Raw genomic sequence first — 22,120 nt, 5'->3', positions numbered from 1 at the left:
ATACTAGCATAACTGTGGAGAATTCATTATGATTTGTTGAAAATTACACGACATATGAATTTTATAAATTATTCCAATCACGCTGTTCTTTTTTGGCTTTATTCTCTACTCGTAAGTTAGCACACATTGTTAACCAATTATATTGATGTGTTACTACTAAACTACGCTACTTAGTTATTGAGATCAAGATTTACTATTGAAATCTGTGTGATATTGTTATTAAAAGTGATTATATATGTACGTATACATATATTGTCAGTGAAGAACCAGTGAGGCAGTGTTGTTTTATTAAACATGCCAGATATTTTGTTCTACAACTTGCTGCCGCCACGTCGTCATCGCAATCGAAGCAATTTTTTTCTCTCTTTAAAAATTTATCACAATCAAGAGTTCTTTTAGATATTCGTGTACATTATTCACGAAAACATTCTCATTGATTTAATTAAACTTCAAAACTTACAGTATATCATTTGTGTAGTCCCATTTTTCCCTTTTGTCTCATCTTGTAAAATGACCATTATTTATTCATGTAGTCCCATTTATGAAGTGGTTCAGCCAACCACGCGTCTCAACTCATTATTAAAGGATAATAAAGGTGTGCAAAACCAACGCCAATCAAACACTGAAATTAACTTTAACATATAGTAAAATCGCATGCTTTATCGGGCTTATCAAAATTTTCACTGTGTTGGCAATTTTCTTTACTGTCATTTCTTTATCTCTTTTTGTCATGCATTCAATTTAACGATTCATCAAATATTTGACCAAGCCTTACGTAACATCCGAATGATTACAACACCAAGAAGTCATAGTTTTCCATACACATCGAGGTGGTTAAGGATTCAGAAATGGGATAGATGAGTAGCAATGGAAGTGAATTCCAATTTTTACCATTTTGTATAAAATTGCTGAATAAAATACACAATTTATTTCGAAATTTCTCAAAAACTGACGTGGTTACGTGGCAGCATCGAAACTTTTACCAACTTTGCAGAATATGAAAAAAATATCATAAGTTTATCAAGTACAACCAATTAACCCATAACAAAATGGGAGTTACTAGGAATCTAGTGTAATTTGGTAGGTATAAGAGGAAGAATGTAAGCACATGGAACACTATGATACCCACGTGGCTGTGAGAAGTAGCTGGATCCTCAGCAACACACACTCATGCATTGTTTTGTTTCCATACCAACTCCCCATAGTCCCACCGAGGTAACTAACCATCTCATAATAATAATAACAATAATAATTAAAACGTACAAAATTACAAAAGTCGGCTTAGGTAATCAAATTGCATTGGATTATACTCATATAATGCAACAGTGCATGGAAATTATTCATGCACGCCCCGACGAGGTACATACATAGCACAACACGAAGCAACGAGAAAGCGAAACAAATGAGGAATGAGAGACGCAGAAGCTGACCTTAAGAGTAAGAAATCTTCATCAAAACTAAATCTAACCTTTCCTATTCGGGTGGGGTTCAAATCGGAGAAGTATGTATGTAGTTCTGCGGGGTACAATGAAAAATTTCAGCTTCCAACTGATTATATAGCACGCGAGGCTTAGTACCAGGGGAGGCACGTTCACACCGTCCTGGTCCGATCTTGAAAAAGACCACCCAAAATACAAGGTTGCTTGAGATAGTAATATCTGATACACAAGAAAGAAAAACTAATCTGTCATGTCAATAATATTCCTGATCACCTAGAAAGAGACAAAATATTAAAATCATATCCACAAACGACCTCTAGTAGAGCAGCTCTTCAAATACAGGATCGACACTTTGTCCCCACTTTCCATGGTACAGAGCAAGGAGTTTCTCGGCTGGAGTTATACCTGCATTAGGCAATTTCAGAACAAACATGAATCCAAATTGGTCTTAAAGAGGCAGTACACAAATAATACAACATTAAGGGGGTGTTTTCGTTATGTGAGAGCATAAATAAAATTTAATAGAGTATATATATAGACTAATCTACCACAAATGTTAATGGATTGGACAATTTTGAGCTTGTTTGATTATGAAATCCTCTATATACTGTCAGATCTACGCAGCCTAATAGACAGAAAAGGTAATAATCTACGAATTAATGATCGGGGCATTGCGGACTGGAAACATTTTTTTAGCATTGTTGGAATTCTTGGAACTCATTTTAGGTACAAACAATGAGTGCTGAGGATGTTTCATAACAGCAATTTTGTCAATATTGGATCAGAGGGGAAGTAAATTTGACAAGAATCTAAGAATTAATGCATGAAAAGTAAGTTCATTTGCACGACATAGAATCTAATGCCTCCCCTCTTGTTAGGAATGAGCTGTTAGACATTCAGCACATATTATGAATTCCAACTGGGTAAATTATAAAAAGAAGAGACTATGGGAGATTTGACCCTAGAAGTTTTTGGGAGAGTGGGGTTTCAGTCCTCACCAGTATTAACAACTTCAGTCACTTCATTTAAAAATCCGGTTTCCTTGAAGCCTCTTCTTTCCAAGCCATCCTACGAGAAAAAAAACATAAAAATGAATGGTGGACAGGAAAAAATGAAGGAAGACCACTCAACCTACGATTGTACCAATAGTTGAGTGAAAGCTACTACTACTATGTGCAAATCAAGCCAACCAGGACAAGACAAAATGAGATTATTATAAAGTCACCTTAGCAAACTTGACAATTTCTTGCGCTACATGCTTCAGCAGCCCGTCACGAAATGGTGTCTTTAGCCCACTCTTTGGGACCTACCACAAATTTTCGATTAAAAGGGATGGATCTTCATGGCTAGCTATAAAAGAACCTTGCAAGTTCAGAAATGGTATTGCAGGACAACAAAAATACATCTTAAGCAGTTACTCTTATCTCGGTAATTCTACCATGAAAGAGAATAGAACTCCGGATCTTCAACCAACGGAAACCCAAAATAGAAAGGTGACCGTACTTCAATACACTTATGTATTTGCTCAAAAACTCATTTGTACTCGGTGCTTTACTCAGCACTACAAGTTTGCAGAAAACAGGCCATACAACAGGGTGAAATCCTTAATATAGGGTGTAATGCTTGTGACTGCTGGTAGAAGATTTGCATTATATATATGAGACCAAATTTAGATGGCACTTCATGCACTGAGAAGATTGTGTATTGCATCAGGCACATCACACATCCATGCGGAGAAATGCACTCACAGGAATATCACCACCTCATGGTGTGAATACAAATCCCTAATTGTAAATCCAAATGAAGGCACTTGCACATTTTAGTTACTGTGAAATGAGTCAATGAGTTCATGTTAAGATCTGTGCATTACTAGATATATATGTTAGCAGCTTCAATAATTACAAAGAGATGGATGGACACTTATGGCCAACAATGGATGCATACAAGTGCAAGTATGCAGAAATATTAAGAGCAAAGTAGCAGCTTCAGAAAGTGTAGAAATAACAAATTAGTATTGATTACATTATTTGCAACAGAGAAAAATCTGAACCTTCAGAATGTTGGGGTTTGTCGAGGAGTGTGCTCATTGTAAGATACAAAAGTCAAAAGGCATAAATTAGAAATTGCAAAGCTAAGGAAGCGAGTATGCAATGTGCTTATATCTCATAAAAACTAAATCCATTTTCATGCTGATTAGTCTTCTGCGATTATTTCAACACAAGTCTTCTTCGGTTTAAAATCATAGTCAGCCTACTGAGCATGTTACCTTATTTCTAAGCATTTGTCTTTCCTCAGGAGTCCAATCTGCTGTCATGTCCAAAACATTTTGTAGAGAGACCTCATCATACAAGAGACCAACCTGAAACTCAGTTATCTTAGTACAGAGCTCCGTACTGACCAATATAGTGGTAAAGATTCCAAATAAAAACTTAGTGAAGCAGGAATCTTGAATCAGATCATGAATTATAAAGGTTCCTCTAGGCTGCTTCTCCCTATATCACACTCCTTACCACCAGCAAGTTTGGTCCTTCAATCTATGAAGAGCTTGAGATATAATACACTGAAGGCACATTCACTAATATTTTAATTTAAATTATTATGTCCTCCATTTTCATAGTTTGATAAATGCTGGTGTAAACCACATAAGCAAAAGAACAAGATAAAATGCTACCAAAATTCAGAGAATATACCCAAAATGCAGGTAGCGCGCATAACCGCCTCCAAGGTCCTCCATCAGCACCCCTCATCTCCAAGTATCTTTTAAGCCTAACCTGGGGAAAGATAATACTGAAATTAGTAAAATGGTGAAGATGATTGCCAAACATCTTTGCTTGATTCTTCACAATACAAACCTCCGGAAATATTGTTGTTAAATGATTCTCCCAGTCGTTGAGAGTTGGATATTCACCTGGAAGACATGGAAGTTTCCCAGCCAAAAAACCCTGCAAAAGATTTATAAGAGACAATAACAGTCATGCCCAGCAGAATTACATGAAAAAATCTATGTCGAAAGAATCATCTGAAGGTAAATACCCGGAAGGACATTCCGGAACAATCAATATACTTTTTCTGCCGATAGACAAAGTACATAGGGACGTCAAGAGCATATTCTACATACGGTTCAAACCTGTGCCAGCAAACAAACGTGCATGAAATACAACTATACAAGTAGTCCATTAATATTTAAAGTTCAAACAACTGGTGCTCAAAGTTCCTAAGGATTTAGTGACAACAATAGAAAACTTCAAATAAAGGATGTTAAAAGCAGCCAACTAATTTGAGATTCTCTATTATGTTGTGTTTATTTGCTATAATTAGCTAGATGCGTGTCTTTCTGTTCTCGACAACATACAAGCCACAATTCAATTATATACAACCTTCTGGGATCAACTACCGGAAGAAGTAAAGTGGTTATCTAAAAAAGTACAACAGAAATTAATTTGGAAGATGTGTCTATACTTGTAGACTGCTGACATGAGCACACAACTATAAATAGCTGGTTATAAAACAGCAACATGATGGTCAGAATAAGGCCTTCAAAAATTTAGTCATTTTTCAGCTGGAAAAGTGACAGGTGAATTTTAATTTTATCCAATAGAAAACAAGAGGTTTTGAAGCTCAATCTCAAGAGCTTTATTCAATTGCACCAATTAATTTAAAACCGGTAAGGGCTTAGAGATCACCATTCACCACATTAGAAAAGGTCAACCATAAACTGCAAAGCCAAATGTCATTCAAGTTCACAAGAATATGTGTTGGGTGACTATATCGAAATGAATCTGGTGTCAAGGGCAATAAGGACAGTCGGTATATGTATATCATGGTTACAGGAGTTCATTTAAATACTTCAATTGGTATGCACTAGAATAGGCCATTTCAACAGCTTTTCGTTCAACTTCACATGGAGTCGCATTCTCTTCAGTATGAGTCAATGGCTTGGCATAATTTGTCTATTGTGTGTACATTCCGACAATGATGGTGTTTTCCAAAATAAAACTTGGAGTGTGTGGAAGCCGTACCGCAGTGTATTCAAAATTATGATCAATGGAAGGTATGCAAATAGGAAGATCAGTTTCAAGCATTAAGATAAAGTGAGAAGAAAAATGTCCATTGTTTTCAAAATACTTTCTGATGCAGTGAGTCTTTATATGAACATACTTTCTTTAATGCAAAGAAGTTTTGAGTAAATGCCTTTCCAAAGGGTGGTTGCAGAACCTAAGTAGAAATAGTACTCTCTTTTTGGAGCAGTAGAGTCAGACTAGTTCCAATAATAACAAGATTTTTCATCTAAATGGCCAAAGAGTTGGCATTAGAGGCAGACTTACCCAAAGGAGTCGTCAAAGACAAAAGGAAGCATTCCAGCTCGATTATTGTCAGTGTCTGTCCATATTTGACTGTGCAGAAAAATAGAATTATTATGTGAATCAACTTCTTTTTTTTTTTGAAATAATATGTGAATCAACTCCTAAAAGACTAAAATCAATAACCTATAACTCAGGACACTGAGAAATAAACTGAACTATCTCAATTAGAGTTGGCAAAATAAGCCCCGGCCCGATTCATAGAACAACCCGATACTGGGTCGGGTTGGACTATGTGATTTAGTGTTCAATGGAATTTCAGGTTGGGCTGAATGGCCTGAACCTCACCCAGTACTAGCAAAAGTTCGTTGAATTTGGCCGAATCTAACTAAAGCTTTTTGCACTATGAAAGGTATTTAGGCATGGTTAAATTTATTCAGACTCGATGAATTTTTGGCCCGGCCCAATTATTAGAAAAAGTTGCCCGACTTTATTTTTGCTAGCTCTAGTCTCAATCATGGAACAGCATAACTACCTCCTCATGCTAAGATAGCCGTTTGGTTTCCCTTCAGTGAATGGTGAATTTGCAAACAATGCTGTAGCTATCTGTTCAATAAATCATTAGATCCCGCATAATTAATTGATTCCTGCAGAAAACACCAACTTACAGGCTGTAAGGCAAGTCCAGCCCGGAACTTCCTTATCATGTCAGCTTCAGAATCAAAATCCAGGTTCACCTATATAAGACAAAGAGAAAACAAATCTGACAAAGCGTCTAAAAAGCTGGAAATATGGAAGACTGAATAAAATATGGGGAGAACCGAATAAGTATTAATAACAAGCCGTAAATGAAAATTCAACATAACTTCTCACCTGGACGGTACATGTTCTAAACATCATATCAAGTCCCAGCGAACCAACTTTGGGCATGTAATTTTTCATTATTATGTATCTTCCCTGAGAATATTTATGTTGTCAGTATAGATTGAAACTCATCTGATTTTATATAGTAGTCAATCCTTGTGCGAACAGAACAGGGAGAAATTGAAATATGCAATCGGCTATCCCATAACTGAAGGAAACAGATGTGCCATGATGAAATACAATATCCTAAAGAATACGAGAAAATACAACAGGGGACTAAAGAATAAGTCCAACTGATTGAAACATCTCAAGAAAATAAAAAATCAATGTGCAATGGTAATTAGCAATCAGTTAGAACGGCCCTGATAACATTTCCGACAGAGTGGTTGTCTAACTGTCCAAATCTATGACTCAATTCTCTAAAATGGTTGCTATAAAAAGGATCCAGTTAATAATATGTTCCACGAATATTATTCCTTGAGCAGTGAGTGGCACAATAACTATTTGACACATGGTTGCTAAATTTCAAGCCATTCATACGGAGACATTATCTTTCAAGTGTAGTGCTTATGACATGATAAGAATATTATCAAGAGTATTATGAAATGTGAAGTTATAACTTGCAGTCTAGGATGTATCCTTGTATACGTAGAAGAGTAGATGAATCGATTTCTTATTCCTAGAGAAAAGGAATGTGGATATTTTAGATATGTTAAATTCTTAAATTTTTCTAGGTATTTTAGCTTCATCCTTCCTTTTCTTGTAATATTGAATAAGTAACCTATCTGTATTCATATGCGTTCCTTACTCTACATCAATACGCATATATATTACTCCCTCCATCTCATTAGTAATGTCCCATTACTTTCGGGCATGGAGATTAAGAAAAAGTGTAGTTAGTATATAAAGTGAGTTGGTGGAAGATATTTATGGATTATTTTAAGTGAGTTGGTATATAAAGTGAGTTGGGCCCACCATTAATAATATTTTAAATAGTTAATTTTTTACTAAAAAGGGTATGAGACATTACTAATGGGACGTCCCAATATAGTAACTGTGTCATTACTAATGGGACGGAGGGAGTATTTATCTAAAACTACATGGTATTAGAGAAAACTGGTCGTCCTGTCACCATTTACTTTAACAAAATGTTAGCACTATGGAATTAGACCTTTGTTACACTGACACGTGAGAAATTGGTCTTGATTTGGCACATTTCACCAACAGGAGGTTGATGATCAAGTCTTTATCTTCCTTGTTGGTGTTGATTTCTCCTTTTGATGAAGTCAAATGATGTACTATTGGTCCTGAGCCTGATGCTTCCGCCTTGCACAGCCAAGTGGGAGTTGGGAAGCAAAAGAAGCAATTTTTTCGTCAATATTGCAAGAAACCGTGGCATGTAAACCTGTCCACTTGAAGAAGAAGCCTGATAATAAGGATGTGACATTATGTGATGCTTCCACAAAGCCCAAAGTTGTTCCTACTCAACCTTTTACCAAGGAACAGCTTGATAATCTGTATATGCTTTTACAATCTTCTTCTAATTATCCTTTTTGGCTTTTGCCAATCATGGTTTACCAGTGTCCTTTACATGTTTTCCTGATTCTAATGCTGGGGTCATCGATTCTGGAGCGACAGATAATATGACATCTTGTTTCCATTCTTGTCTAAGTATATTCTATCTGCAGGGTATCAAAAACCTTTGCTGATGGTACATATTCTGCTATAGCCGGTAGTGGAGGAACCTAACCAAGGAATTTGATAACAGATCTTGGTAGCTCAAGTACTTCTTAGGAATGGAAATAGCAAGGTCGAAAAAAGGGATTGTATGGCTGGTTCTAAGCCTGTAGAAACTCCAATTAACCCAAATTAGAAGCTTGGAGAAGCAAAGGATGATGAACCTGTGAATACTAGTCAGTATCAGAGATTGGTTGGAATTTGATTTATCTTGCCTATACAAGACCTGACATTTACTTTGCTAGCCTTTGTTGTGAGTCTGTAAGTCAGTCTATGCATTCTCCAACCAAGGAACATCTGGAAGCTACCTACTAGATAGTCAGCCTGAAAGATCCCCTGAAATAGATTATTATTTGCTAAGAATAATCAAATAAACATAAAAATCTACACTGATGCAGACTCTGGAGCTCTGTAACCAACAGACAGTCTACGTGTGGATTTGTTCTTTATGTATAGGGATTTAGTCACAAGGCAGAATAAGAAGCAGAATGTGGCAGCTCGAAGTAGTGCTGAAGCCAAGTTACAATACCTGCAATGGCAATGGAATTTGTGAACCAATGTAGCTAGGGAAGATCTTGACTGAACTTAGACTACCATTTGGTCCATTTCAAGCACCTACAACTAGTACTGCCACCCCCTGGGATGCACGGGAAGCATTATAGTTATATAAAATAGAAAAAAAATAATTAAATTGAATTATATACCATACATAATTAATTAATTATGAATAATTCACTTGTAAGTTGTAAACCACAAAATTTAAGTAGCTAAACCATTCACTTGTAATTAATCGAGCAAGACAATATGTTTGATACATTGTAAGAAATATATATTGATTTATAGCACATGCTATAATTATTACTTTTTGATGCATGCATCTGTCATAATTATATTGAATACTATTTTAATTCCATTGTAAAGTTGACAACCTGGTTAAGCTACAATGTAACTTACTTTCCTTCTTTCGTTTCTCGGTAGTTTGTCATCTTGCCTTTATTTAGTACATTAGCAAACAGAAAAATGAGGGGGGGGGGGGTGGGGAGGGGGGGAAATTATGAATAACTTTGCCGTCTCTCTTTTGCGTCTACCTATAAAAAGATGTATAGTAGGAAACGCGCTCTTTCCCTCCAACCAGTAGATAGGGGATTGGAGTCATTCAATGTGTGAGTTGTAACTCAAAAAAATGAAAAAAATAAAAAATAAAATAAAAAATACAAAATTTGCCGCCACTTTAACATTCAATATTATTAGTGTTTCTCAGTCATGTGTAATTTTGAGTTGCCATATTTCTGAGGGTTGGGCGTCTCTCAATTTATCGACTCTATATTTTGTCACCATTACCTTGACTTCTTGACCAAGGGGAAATTTATCAAAAAAAAAAAAGACTTAACCTCTCAGTTCATAATATCCTACACCAGCATGTATTGGTTTTGAACCTTATGTAGTTATGTGTTGTGTCTTCTAGTAATTATTTTTCTTATGTAGAGTGTCTTTGTGTCTTCATAAATGGTAGTTGTTGACTTGACCCATATTTTATACCTTGACGTAATGAGTATGCAGTTGATTATTATGCAGCCTCATGAAAAATGATTATCACCAATTATAGTTAACCCACTCACTTGATTGCTATGTCACTCTGCCCACAGGGCATAGAAATTCTAAAGAACCACATTCTACTGCTGCAAGAGACTAAAATTCCTCAAGGTACTACTTCATAAAAAAGTCAGTTCCCAGCTAGTTTTTAAAAGCCCCTTATAATGCATAGTTATTTACAATGCCACTGGGAGAAAAGAAGTTGCTGCCTTAATAAAATTTAAAATTTAATTTTATAAGTTCGAATAGATGTTACCTTGGGCATTATCGGTATGTCTTCACGCCTCCATTTGGGCTGGAAGCCAATTCCTAAAAATCCAATCCCCATCTCCTCAGCAACAGCCTTAACCTGTGCATTCACTAAACCAATTATTATCTGTTGAAGTTTGATTTGGCTGGTTAAAGAGAATTTCTGCAAGTACAATAGACTGGACATCTTTAAGGGAGAGAGAGAGAAAAAGAAACATCTCCAGCACTCTACCTGGGAGGCTCTTTTCGAACTTCGGTCAGATGCATAAAGTAAAGGCACCCAATTTAAAGGGCACATGGCTTTACTTTTCTGTGGAAAGCTTCTCTCATTTAAGGCACATTTCAATTCTGACTAAATCTTTTTAAAACGTGATAAAAAAGAAATATATGAGTTCATGATAGGAAGTGATTCTAGCCAATAATGTTGCCACTCATTTTGGTTTATTGTCACATTGTAAAGGAACAAGTTTACCAGATAAAATAACTCTTAAAGATAAAGAAATCATTATGCACTATACTTCCTCTTTCTCATGCCGTTGAGGCAATAAAGGATAAGCATATGATCATGTCGACCAAAGCATATCAGAAACAAACAAACGGAAACAAAACAAAAATAGCATTTCATTTAAGAAATAGAAACCCAGAACACAAGATTCCTCAAACGTCGTATTACAAAACAGATCTACGAACCTGATAAAGATGAGAATTGACTTCAGCACAAGTTTGATGCAGAGTTTCAAGGGGCGCACCACTAAGCTCAAATTGGCCACCAGGCTCCAGCGAGATACTTTGTTTATCCTGCACATTATAATAAACTTAATCAATTTCAGGTGTTGTTAGCATCACATATTTCAGATAGGGAATAGCATTGTTCCAATTAACTTAACCTTTGACTTGGAATCTAAGGTCTGCCAATATGTGTCAGATAGAATAAGAGTTTAATATATATTAGAAATTAGCAATTGCCTAGTGTTGCATGGAAACAAGGCGAAAAAGTATTGGGGAAAATGACCATATATTTTTCTGGGAATTGAAGAAATAAATTACATACTTGTGTGAGTCCAATAATGTTTTCACCTTCCATTATTTTATCCCAGTGAAATCTCTCAGATATAGCGTTTAGAAGCTCAGCTATCTGTTCATATTTCATGGGGATTAATGTTCCGATCTCAAACCCAAACTTTTCATGCTCAGTGCCTATCCTGTACACGCCAATGATATATGGTTTCATCAGATGTCAGATCTTTATGAACATAAGAACCACCCAACGTAAATTTACTCAAACTTAAATTATTAACTAGAAATACAAATGCAAACTGCTGGTTGGATTCTCATAATGAAACAAAATCCGGCAATCAACTAACAGAAAGTGATTAATCATTTATTGATGCTGGGAAAAGGCATGATAAGGAACAAATGAACATTCTGAACTCAAATAACGGCGTACAAGATTAATAATCTAAATTAGAGGACTATAAATTTGAACCTCTCCGACCACTATATAAACTGGAAAGGAACAATATAGCTAAGCAGTAAAATAATGAAAAGTAAAATAGACTATAAAAATAATCGCAAATAAACTGGTTGTTTCACAAAAAAATAAAATAAAGGAATAGCAACTCTAGAGCACATATTTCAACCAGAGGGTACTTTCACAAGAACAAGATGCAATCAAAATTTTTGTACCAAGGAAAGCTATAACTTCAACCTCCAGTTTTCCTTAGGCTTGCAACCTGAAGCAAGGTAAGCTACGAGATCTTCTTTTGTAAGTGGCTCAGTTGAGATAACGGCATCTTCTGTAGGAGGACTTGCAGCAACAGTTACCTGGCGCTCTTGCCTCCTTCGCACTCCAGTGCCAAAAGAACTCAAGCATGGTTTCACCTTCAGGGAACTGCGTGAATGGGACCGCAGACCTAATAAGGTTTCCTTTTTTCTGGCTGAATCAAATGTGTTGGCAAAGCTATTAACTCCATTGTATCTAGTTTTACACTGTATAACCTCAGAATGGATGATGTGAGATGAACCAGGATGGGACATCAATGCCATGGCTGGCACCTGCACAGTCAAACACCAAAAAAAAAGACATAAAAAGAACCATATATTGAGCTAAAGAAAAATGTTGGTCACATTTTAATCGACAACCTGGTACATAAAAAAATTCTATATGACACATGGTTCTAGACATATTTGTTATGAAAATTCAGGCATATTACACAGCAGAATGGTACTGTCAGGCTAATACCCAATGCACGTTACAGAACCATTTATATGATTGATCAAATTCTTATATGAAGTTTACAAGTTGAATAACAGCATATAAGAAAACAAAATCCTATGAATCAAAGAAATACTGATTTTCAAGTCCACGGTCCAATAATATAGAGCAACCAGCTTTGCATGATGTCTTTACATTATGTATTGGAGAAGCAATAGGACAATAATCATCAAAATTCTAAATATGCTGTGCTTAGAACAACCTTTGAACTTTCAACATTTTTTCCCATAGTAAAACACTTCACAATTCTTTAGCATATGTATATATGCTATATGCTAATGCTGATGTATATATATATATAGGGTTGGGATCAAGTGAGAATGGCTGGCTATGTTTCGAGAGAAATGATAATAACCTAGCCTCCATTTTTTCTCTCAAACCCATCATCTACATCTACCATTTTCTCTGTTTAGCACACAAAAACAACACGACAACCAATGGAAGAATGAGAAGACTTAGAAAGGAGCTCATCAAGACTACATGATTGAAGATTAAGATTATAGGATTTGTTTATGAATTTCTATCTTTTTATATATTTGTTTATGTCTTCTTATGACTTGGGATTTATTTTGATTATGTATATGCTTGGCTAAAATCCATTTATCTTAGGGATTAGATTAGATGGATTTGTAATGGATTTATGTTTATTTTAATTTTACTCTTGTTTGAATGTCTGTCTCCTTGAGCACGAGGTTTATTTTCTTGTTATTCAAGTGTTACATTGATTTTTTTTCATGGATTTTATTGTTTACTTTGTACTCTCATTTCTCAATATAGTCATTCTCACTAGATCCTTTCTATATATAACACACATATGTAAACATTTTGAATTCCTCAAGATCATGAAATATAATTTCACATTTTTTTTGCAGCGAACTTGATTCACAAATTTTTCAGCTGCTCACTTATATCCAGTCACCAATTAAACAACTGAGTGTAATCAACAAGCATATCGCATTGATTTTTTGAACTATTTTAAAAAGTGCTGAACTCTAGAAATGCATTCTCAAGCAGAATTCAATTGATGGCGAAAAAACTAACACCGGCAAAATATTAAAAACAAAAAAAAATCCACAATCGGTATATGTAACCTTAGAATCAAAATGAACGAAACTAACTCAACACGATAATACCTTTAATCGGCTTCAGATAAGCAGAATAAGAAACACGAGTCCAGTGCAATGGAATTGGCGTGATTGAAATATTTCAGTAGAATTTAGAGAGCAAGGACTGAAAAGAGGAAAAGAATGGCGTAGGGAGCACGAGGTACAATGATGTGTGGCACCATCCACCCTTTCTGCTGTGGTACATTCCATCTGTCATCTCACACGTCATCCACATCAAAAAGATTTCCTCCATCTATATAAAGAAACAATTTTTTCGGTTCTAAAAAGAAAAAAGCCATTTCATTAGGAGAACCTATATAAACAAACATGGGATACTTTTGAACAAATCTATTAATTATTGTTAAAAGTACGAGTATTTTTTAATAAATTTTTTAGTATGATGGCCTAGTCCGAAACTCAAACATTTTTTTACCCGAAATTTTTTCAATTCGATTAGCCTACACTAGAGATAGCCAAAAAAATCGGAACCGAAAATCGAACCGACAAATCAGACCGTTCGGTTCCGGTTTTGGAACCGGAACCGCCACGATTCCGAATCGGAATCGAAACCGTGGTGGGGCGGTTCGGTTCCAGTTCCCAAGACCTCAAACCGACAATTCTCGGTTTGGAAACGTAATCGAACCGGGGAACCGCGAAGCGTGCAGAACCTTGCCCGAAACCGCCACAGAACCAGAACCGATGGTTCCGACTGTTCAAACCGCAATCCGTTGAACCGTGGCGAAAAACGACGGGAACCATGGAATCTTCTCAGATGGCGTGCACTACAGATTCCAATTTGGTTTCCCCAAAAATTGACTAAATTTGCATTTCAAATTCAAATTTTAAATCATTCCCCTTAATTTCACGTCATTCTTCACCTATAAATACCTCACCCAATCCTCACCATTTCTCACATCAAATCTCATCTCTACTACTACTCTCTCTCTCTCTCTAAGCATTCTAAATTCTATAGTTTTTGAGTTCTTCTTCTTTTGTTCTTCAAAGCCCTTGAAGAAAGAAAGTTCTTCTTGCGTTCTTGTTATTCTTATTCTATTATCATCCATCTTCTTAATCCTCACAAATGGTTTCTTTCGGTTTCGGCTCTCGTTGTAATGATGGGGCAAAAGCCATATTGATTATGAAGCTACCATTGGAAATAGATCACGAGGCCCTCGTTGTCGACGTAGTGTTGTTATTCGAGAAGATCCTCACGAAACCTCATACATTGGTAGTGAGGATAGTTCTCCGACTTCTCAATTCCGAAGGGTGCCCAATCGTCGTCAACGTGAACAAATGGAGGAGCAACAAATTCAAGCTGATGCCGAAATGGCGGCATGCCTTGCTGCCTAAATGGCCAACGACGATGAAGAAATTCCATCCACCTACCAAGAACGCGATGCAATTGATTTGGAGGACGAGATGGGCGAGTTTGAAGATGGCGGCATTGGAGTGAACCACCGATCTCGAAGGTCCACGGTGGGGAAGAAGCAACGAACTCCGCGTTCTAACGTCTTCACGGTATACTTCAAAAAAGTAGATGTTGTGGATCCCGATAACGGCAAACAATCACGAAGGCCATTTGCAACTTTTGTGGCAAATTCCATGTGTTTCAACGCATGAAACGGCTATGGCACCGACAACAAGCACATTAGGATGTTCATCATCCCACCAAAGACAAAGGTAAACAAACGCAACTTAGCTCCACCTCCGGTGAGCAAGGTACGGACGGAATCTCTCTTTTTAAGTATAACGATATTGTAGCTAGAGAAGTGATGACTAAATTTGTTAGTACGGAATCTCTTGCTTTTCAATTTGCCGATAACATGCGTTTTGAAATTCTATGAAATTAGCGTATAATCCTTGTGCTAAAAGAATACAACGTACAACTATGACTAGGACCATAGTTAAACTAGCTATGAGATATAAAATTCAACTACTAAATGTTTTGACTAGTATAACCACAACCGAAGCCGAGAGCACCGATGCTTCCGAGTCATCTCAATGTACCGAAGGCGAAGACTTCGATGATGATTTTGACTTCGACATGTAGAAGAATTCAAGATTATGCGATGTCACCTAAGGTAAGACGAAGGTAACGTGGGCTTTGATTCCTTCAAGATACGTAGGCAACTTAATTATAACTTAAACTAGTGCATTCGCCAATGTAATGCACGGTAAATATCAAAATTAAACGATATTTTAAATAAATAAATATAAATATTAAATAAAATTAAAATATAAATAAATGTGAATTATATATAAAAAAATCAACACTAATTACTCAATCAATCACCTAAATCTAAAATTATTTTTCAACCTTTTCAATAGTTGAAATACTAATTAAATTTTATTAATTGATCATGAGAATAATTATATAAATTCATCAAAAATCACAAGCAAATGTAAATAATAATAAGTATCAGTTATGTATCATATAGATATTTCAAGATATACAAAACTATATATTTGCATATATTTTAATATGTTTTTTTGAATGAATATTCAAATAATATCCATTCAACCATTTTATTTAAGGGTTAATTGCCGATAAATCCCTGACAAATTCGCATTTTCCTGGTTTTTAACACGACAAATTAAATTAGAATTAAAATACATGATCAGAGTAATTAATTTGATTTTTTCCTCGGTGAACACTTACGACTAAATGTGCGCTGATGTGGCAATCGGAGTTCATACGTGGCAACGCCGGACCGTAGAACTAAACGCTGCCGTTTCAAATAAGAACTAGTCGACGTCGTTTTTCTCCAAACGACGTCGTTTGGAAGTAATGATAGTTAATTTAAAGTATCTTCTCCCCCACTCGGCCTTCATTTTAGGGTTCTTCGATCTAGGGTTTGCAGCGTTTCTTGTCTACGCCATGTCTGAGCATCAGTGCAACCATAAGCTCCCTGCTGAAATCAGAACTTCTTGGACCGATGCCAACCCGGCCATGCAATTTTATCGTTGTCCCCTACAAGTAGTAAGTATCCAACAGTTGAACGGAGGATTTATGAATTTTGAAAAATTTAACTTTTTTTTTTGTTTTGGTGAATGACAGGCTGATTCTTGTTCTTATTTTGAGTTCATCGACCCGAGGCCTACTGAGTTGCAACGGAACTTCATTGCCAAGCTCAAACGCGAAAGAGATCAACTGCAAGACGAGCTTTGTAGGAAAACCTGTGAATGTCTTGATTTGAAGGAGGCCGAGGAAAATGCAGAGACCTACATCGTGGAGCATCATGAAATGAGTGAAGAAATTGTTAAACTTAAGGAGGAGCTAACCAAATTGAAGAGAAAGTGTTGGTTGAGGGGTGCTGTGATAGGGCTTTTGCTTGGTCTATTAGTCGTTGTTCATGTTTAGAATTCTGTCTAGTGGTTGTAGAAATAGTAGATATTGGTATGGTTTCATTAAGTGGTTGTCATTTTGGTTATTTTTTACAACCATTTCAAATATGTATTGGTATATGAATTAATGAAACCTTATTTACCTCAATTGACATGTTCATAATGAATAAATTGCTATATGAATGAAAGAATTGACAAGAAAAAATGGACTCTATGAATAACAAACCCAACTCATAAATAACTTGATCAAAAGGCTTCACATACTACTGCATAAGTGTTTTTAACAGAAAATGAGTACCAAAAGAACTTTAAGTTTTGTATCCCCAAGCATTGTTGGCAAATAAAAACTTCACAACAGTAGCAACAAAAACTCCTTATCCAACCTTCATACACCTATCTACTATATCTAAATGTTAGTTTCTGCTCCAACATCTCCAGTTGAACACCTGCTTTCTTGAGTGTTAACCATTCCCACATTGGGGGCTGCAGGGCCTTCACCTTCTCTTTCCATTGGGACTGGTCCTCGAGTTGTTTTTTTGTTTCCTTTACTTGCACTTGTTTTGCTTCCACTGCCTTTGCTTGCACTTGCCTTGTTTCCACTGCCCTTGCTTGCACTGTTCACATGAGTTACTTTTGTGCTTTCTGGCATCTAATTCAAACAAAATGTGAAAATCAGCAAATGAATAATGTTGTCACTATGTATGAAAATCTTCAGATTTAGACTAACATGGTAGTAGATGTTTCCTGTCCCCAAGCTTGTATAAACTCCAGCACCAGTTTTGGCAAAATTCATTTCCCTAGCTGCAATGGCTTGACTAGACTCCTGTCTTGTTGTGGTTGAAGTAGCATCCTTGTCAGCCTTCTTCCTCGGGCGACCTCTCTTTTTCTATATACATTTATTCAGTATGAATCTATTACTATTGGCTCTTAATAGGTAACCATTTGTAATCACAATGTGGGATTGGAAGGTACCTGCTCTTTTGGAGGCCTTACAACTGTCATGTTGGTGCAAGTTCTTGAGTTATGGCCAAGCTTGTTGCAGTTGTTGCATGTGATTATCTGTCCATGCCTTTTAAGCTTGTTTGGGTTTTTGGGGTCCTTCTCTTCGAGTGCTCTCTTTCTCTTTTTCTTTGGTCTTCCAGGCATGCTTCTGACAAGTGGGGGTTTCACTTTCTCATCATCACCTACCTCTGGCCACATCCTTTGTCCATTTAATGGTGGCAATCCGAACTCGTAACACTCCTTATACCTGTCAACACCATACCAATCTGCCATAAAATTCCCAACATCTAGACCCATGTATTGTATTGAGCAAATACCATGAACACATGGTATACCAGTCAACTGCCACATCCTACAACTGCATGTACGCATTTCAACATCTACAACAAACTTATCTACAGCCGCAAGAACCTCAAATTTTCCACCTATAGCAGGATACGGAATACAATGCCTGCTCAACCATCTCAGTTTCTCTAACTTCTTCCTAATTTCAGGGCAAAGAGTATCAGTCACCTTACCAATTGTTTCAAGTTTCTTAACCTGCCTCACCATTATTGAAGTCCTGATTTCTTCGAGCATGTGTATAACCATTTTGCTTCTTGCATTGATGATATAACCATTAAAGGTCTCTGCAATATTATTGTCAATCATATCAGAGAAAGTAGTAGTAGGAAGAAATGCCTTGCAAAACCTATGTACATCCCTTTCTCTAAAGTCTTGATATGCTGCAACTGATTCAACTTTCATCTCTTCCATAGCCCTTTTGTATTCATCCTTGTAAGAGGCTCTGACAGCTCTCCAAAATATATTTTTCAAAGTGCTTCCAGTGTGACCTTGCTTTTTCCAATTCATGTATACATGCCTAGCACAGTTCCTGTGCTCGGCATGAGGAACTATGGTGGCAACAACATTTTCAAGACCCTAAAAGATTATAAGATTAGTGTTGGGTAACACCACAAATACTTAGTTGTTAGAATTGGAACAAAAGAATTAATATGTTACCTTTTGCTGGTCTGAAATGAATGTCCAGCCTTGTCCATCTGTAATCTCCAAATCTTGACACAAGCACTTCATAAACCAGCCCCAATTCACTTCATTTTCAATGTCAACCACTGCCCAAGCTACAGGGTACATTTGGTTATTACCATCTTTGGCAACTGCAGGAAGGAGTATCCCTCCCAAACAAGTTTTCAGAAAACACCCATCCAAACCAAGAATTGGTCTACACCCCACTTGAAAACCCTTCCTCAAAGCAGTATAACCCATGTACAATGCCTTGAACACCCTACCTTCTCCAGTAATCAACTCAAATCTACCAGTGGGATCTACCCTTCTACTCTCTGCAATGTAACTCCTCACAAGTCCATAATACTTAGTGACTGTCCCCCTAACCAATTGTTGGGCAATAGACCTAGCTTTGTAAAGCCTATCTCTGCCAACTTTTGTTGCAAACCTTCTCCAGATGTCATCTTTCAATTCTGGAATGGTGATATTGTTCCTAATTCTAAACACATTAACATATCTCTCTGCTATCCACTTGCTACTAACTAGCTTATTGTTCATAGACTTAGTACAGATGTGCCTCCCACCCACTGACTTCACCTTGAAAGAACCCTCCCCCTTAACTGCACTGGCATAAACCCTCCACTTACAAGGTGGATCACAATAGGCTTCACATTTATCAACCACTACCCTTTTAAAATGTATAAACCTTCCATTCTCTATTGCCCAGGTTGTCAGAGCTTCCCTACATTCCCAACCATCCTAAAATCTCAAACCAAGCTTCACATCTAGGTTTTTGTGGTCACATTTTGGGTCATAGACTACCCTATTCACTCTACGTTTCAGGAATTCTTCATCTTCATCAGTTTCATCAGAGTTGACAGCCCCATCAGATGAATCATATTCAGATTCATAACCCTCTCCCTGTAAGTCTTGTTCAGTCTTAACATCATCATCTATCATGTCAAAAATTTTCCTATTTGCAATTAGGTTTCTTCTCTTTCTAGATTGAATGTACTCCTCATCACCTGAGGCTAATTCTAAATCATCCAAACCATCATCATCACTAGAAGGATCATCTCCTGGTGGTTCATAAGACTCATCATCACTGTCATCATCACTGGACACTAACCAATCATTGTAGTGGTCAGATAGGGCTTGTTCATCATCAATATCAGTTTTTTCCAATTCTTGTGGAATTAACTTACCCTTACCCTTGTCATTTTTCCCAATTTCATTACTACCAAACAACTGTCTCTTACCCTTTTCTTCTTGAATTAAGTTGCCCTTTTCAATGACACCCACAAATAAATTATTCTTAACAGCTGACACACTCTTCCCTTTCACATCTATCTCACCCTTCCCTTTCACATCTTTCTCACCAACAATAAACAGGTTTCCTACTTTAGTGTGATCAGAAATAGTGGTAAACCAATCCATTACCTCCTTATCACTGAGCATCTCCCTATATTCATCAGTACTAGTCTTGTACCAGACTTTGGTAGATGCAGGAAACCCTATGCCCTCCACTAACTCCATCATATCAAAATATCCAAACTTATCTCTATCTAGCTTAGTTTTCCAGTCTACAGTTTCACCTAAATACGATTCTTTACCACACAACTCCATAAAGCGACCACCATGATGAAGGAAAACAGAAAAGAAATCACTGCAAACGAAAAAAAAAACTGAATTCTAAGCCATGCAAAAAAGAACAAAACTTTTATTCTCAAACTTTGTAACTACGTTAAAAAAATTGTGAATCAGGGCCTACCTTTGGGACATTTCTTTCCAGATGACTCCAAAAGTCCGACCAAGTTCAATACTTTAATCTCCACCAAACGAAGCCCTCGATTCTCGAAGAACACTGACAAACTTTCCCCAAGAACTCTGTCACCTTTTCATTCTAAGTGGGAATGTAGAAGTTGTAAAATGTTAGGGTTAATGGTGAAAGAGCAACCTTTTTAGCGGTAAAAAGGACAACCTTTCACTTTTAGTAGTGGAAACGACGTCGTTTGGAGAAAAACGATGTCGACTAGTTCTTATTTGAAACGGCAGCGTTTAGTTCTACGGTCCGGCGTTGCCACATATGAACTCCGATTGCCACATCAGCGCACATTTAGTCGTAAGTGTTCGCCGGGGGAAAAATCAAATTAATTACTCCGATCATGTATTTTAATTCTAATTTAATTTGTCGTGTTAAAAACCAGGAAAATGCAAATTTGTCAGGGATTTATCGGCAATTAATCCTTTATTTAAATACAAATTTCAAAAATAAAATTCATTTGGCTTTCGGGACATTTAACGAATGAACCATCTATCTTAAATATAATAATAAATCAAAATCCTAAAATGTTGCATAATAGATATGTTAAATTATGAGTTGAATCTATAAACTGTAAACAAGCCAATGTTTCGAACATTTTTTTATGCAGAAAAAGATTGTATAAGAAACTTAGTTACACTCATTATTTCTATATAACTTTGCAAATAAGATAGGATTTATTTTTATAAATAAAATTGTTTGATTTATTAAATTTAACTTTATAACGTTGATTCTAAAAAAATTATAATATTGATTAATAATGTTACATTGTTTTAGTTGGATTTTTATTTTATTAAATAGCTTATAACAATTGTGCTATCGGCGAATCGTGGGTGAATACGTGCCAAATAACTTGAATACACATGATAACAACTATTTTCGTATGTGTATAAATTTTAATTTATAGGAGTACTATTTTACCGATAGAGTGGATTTTGAAAATAGCCACTTTGGAATTGTAAATTTAAAAATTACTCACCAAGATAAAAAAAATTTAAAAATTAGTCACACTTACCATTTTACCCTTGCATATAAAAATTTAAAAATTGCCCACGAATTCACATCAATCGAATTCACAACTATTATTAATTTTGGTTGTGAATTCAAGCTTTAAAACTTGAATTCACAACTGAATAGCTAGTATTGGTTGTGAATTCAAGTTTTAAAGTTTGAATTCACAACTAAAAGTAGTGTTAGTCGTGAATTCAAATTTTAAAGCGTGAATTCACAACTATAAATAGTGTTAGTCGTGAATTCACAACTAGAAATAGTATTAGTCGTGAATTCGCGTGAATTCACAACTAGAAATAGTATTAGTCGTGAATTCAAGTTTTAAATGAATTCACAATGATGAGGAGTAAAATATGCGTAAGACAAATTGG

The 22,120-nt window shown here is 36.2% G+C and overlaps 1 protein-coding gene across 3 annotated transcripts; it reads right to left on the bottom strand.

Annotated features, from left to right (window-relative positions):
• Positions 1–1,281: 1,281 nt before the first annotated feature.
• Positions 1,282–13,875, bottom strand: LOC131015818 (glutamate--cysteine ligase, chloroplastic-like). 3 transcript variants are annotated; one of them, XM_057944244.1, is made up of 17 exons: positions 13,592–13,875; positions 11,892–12,238; positions 11,235–11,385; positions 10,874–10,981; positions 10,191–10,283; positions 6,614–6,697; positions 6,409–6,477; positions 6,276–6,346; positions 5,765–5,833; positions 4,473–4,566; positions 4,292–4,381; positions 4,130–4,210; positions 3,706–3,798; positions 2,665–2,745; positions 2,438–2,507; positions 1,754–1,844; positions 1,282–1,658 (listed from the first exon to the last, which is right to left on the bottom strand). In XM_057944244.1, the coding sequence occupies exons 2-16, from the start codon at positions 12,227–12,229 to the stop codon at positions 1,756–1,758; spliced, it is 1,581 nt and encodes a 526-aa protein (XP_057800227.1). In that variant the 5' UTR covers positions 12,230–12,238; positions 13,592–13,875; the 3' UTR covers positions 1,282–1,658; positions 1,754–1,755. The 3 variants fall into 3 exon arrangements, with proteins under 3 accessions (XP_057800227.1, XP_057800228.1, XP_057800229.1); XM_057944245.1 differs by having other exon boundaries at positions 1,282–1,844; positions 13,592–13,830; XM_057944246.1 differs by lacking the exons at positions 1,282–1,658; positions 1,754–1,844; positions 2,438–2,507; positions 2,665–2,745 and adding an exon at positions 2,789–3,223 and having other exon boundaries at positions 13,592–13,841.
• Positions 13,876–22,120: the final 8,245 nt, after the last annotated feature.

This window comes from Salvia miltiorrhiza, chromosome 3 (genome assembly GCF_028751815.1).
Source record: "Salvia miltiorrhiza cultivar Shanhuang (shh) chromosome 3, IMPLAD_Smil_shh, whole genome shotgun sequence".
Taxonomy (NCBI): Eukaryota; Viridiplantae; Streptophyta; class Magnoliopsida; order Lamiales; family Lamiaceae; genus Salvia; species Salvia miltiorrhiza.
Note: the sequence above shows the minus strand (reverse complement) of the source record. Positions and strands in the feature narration are given on the sequence as shown.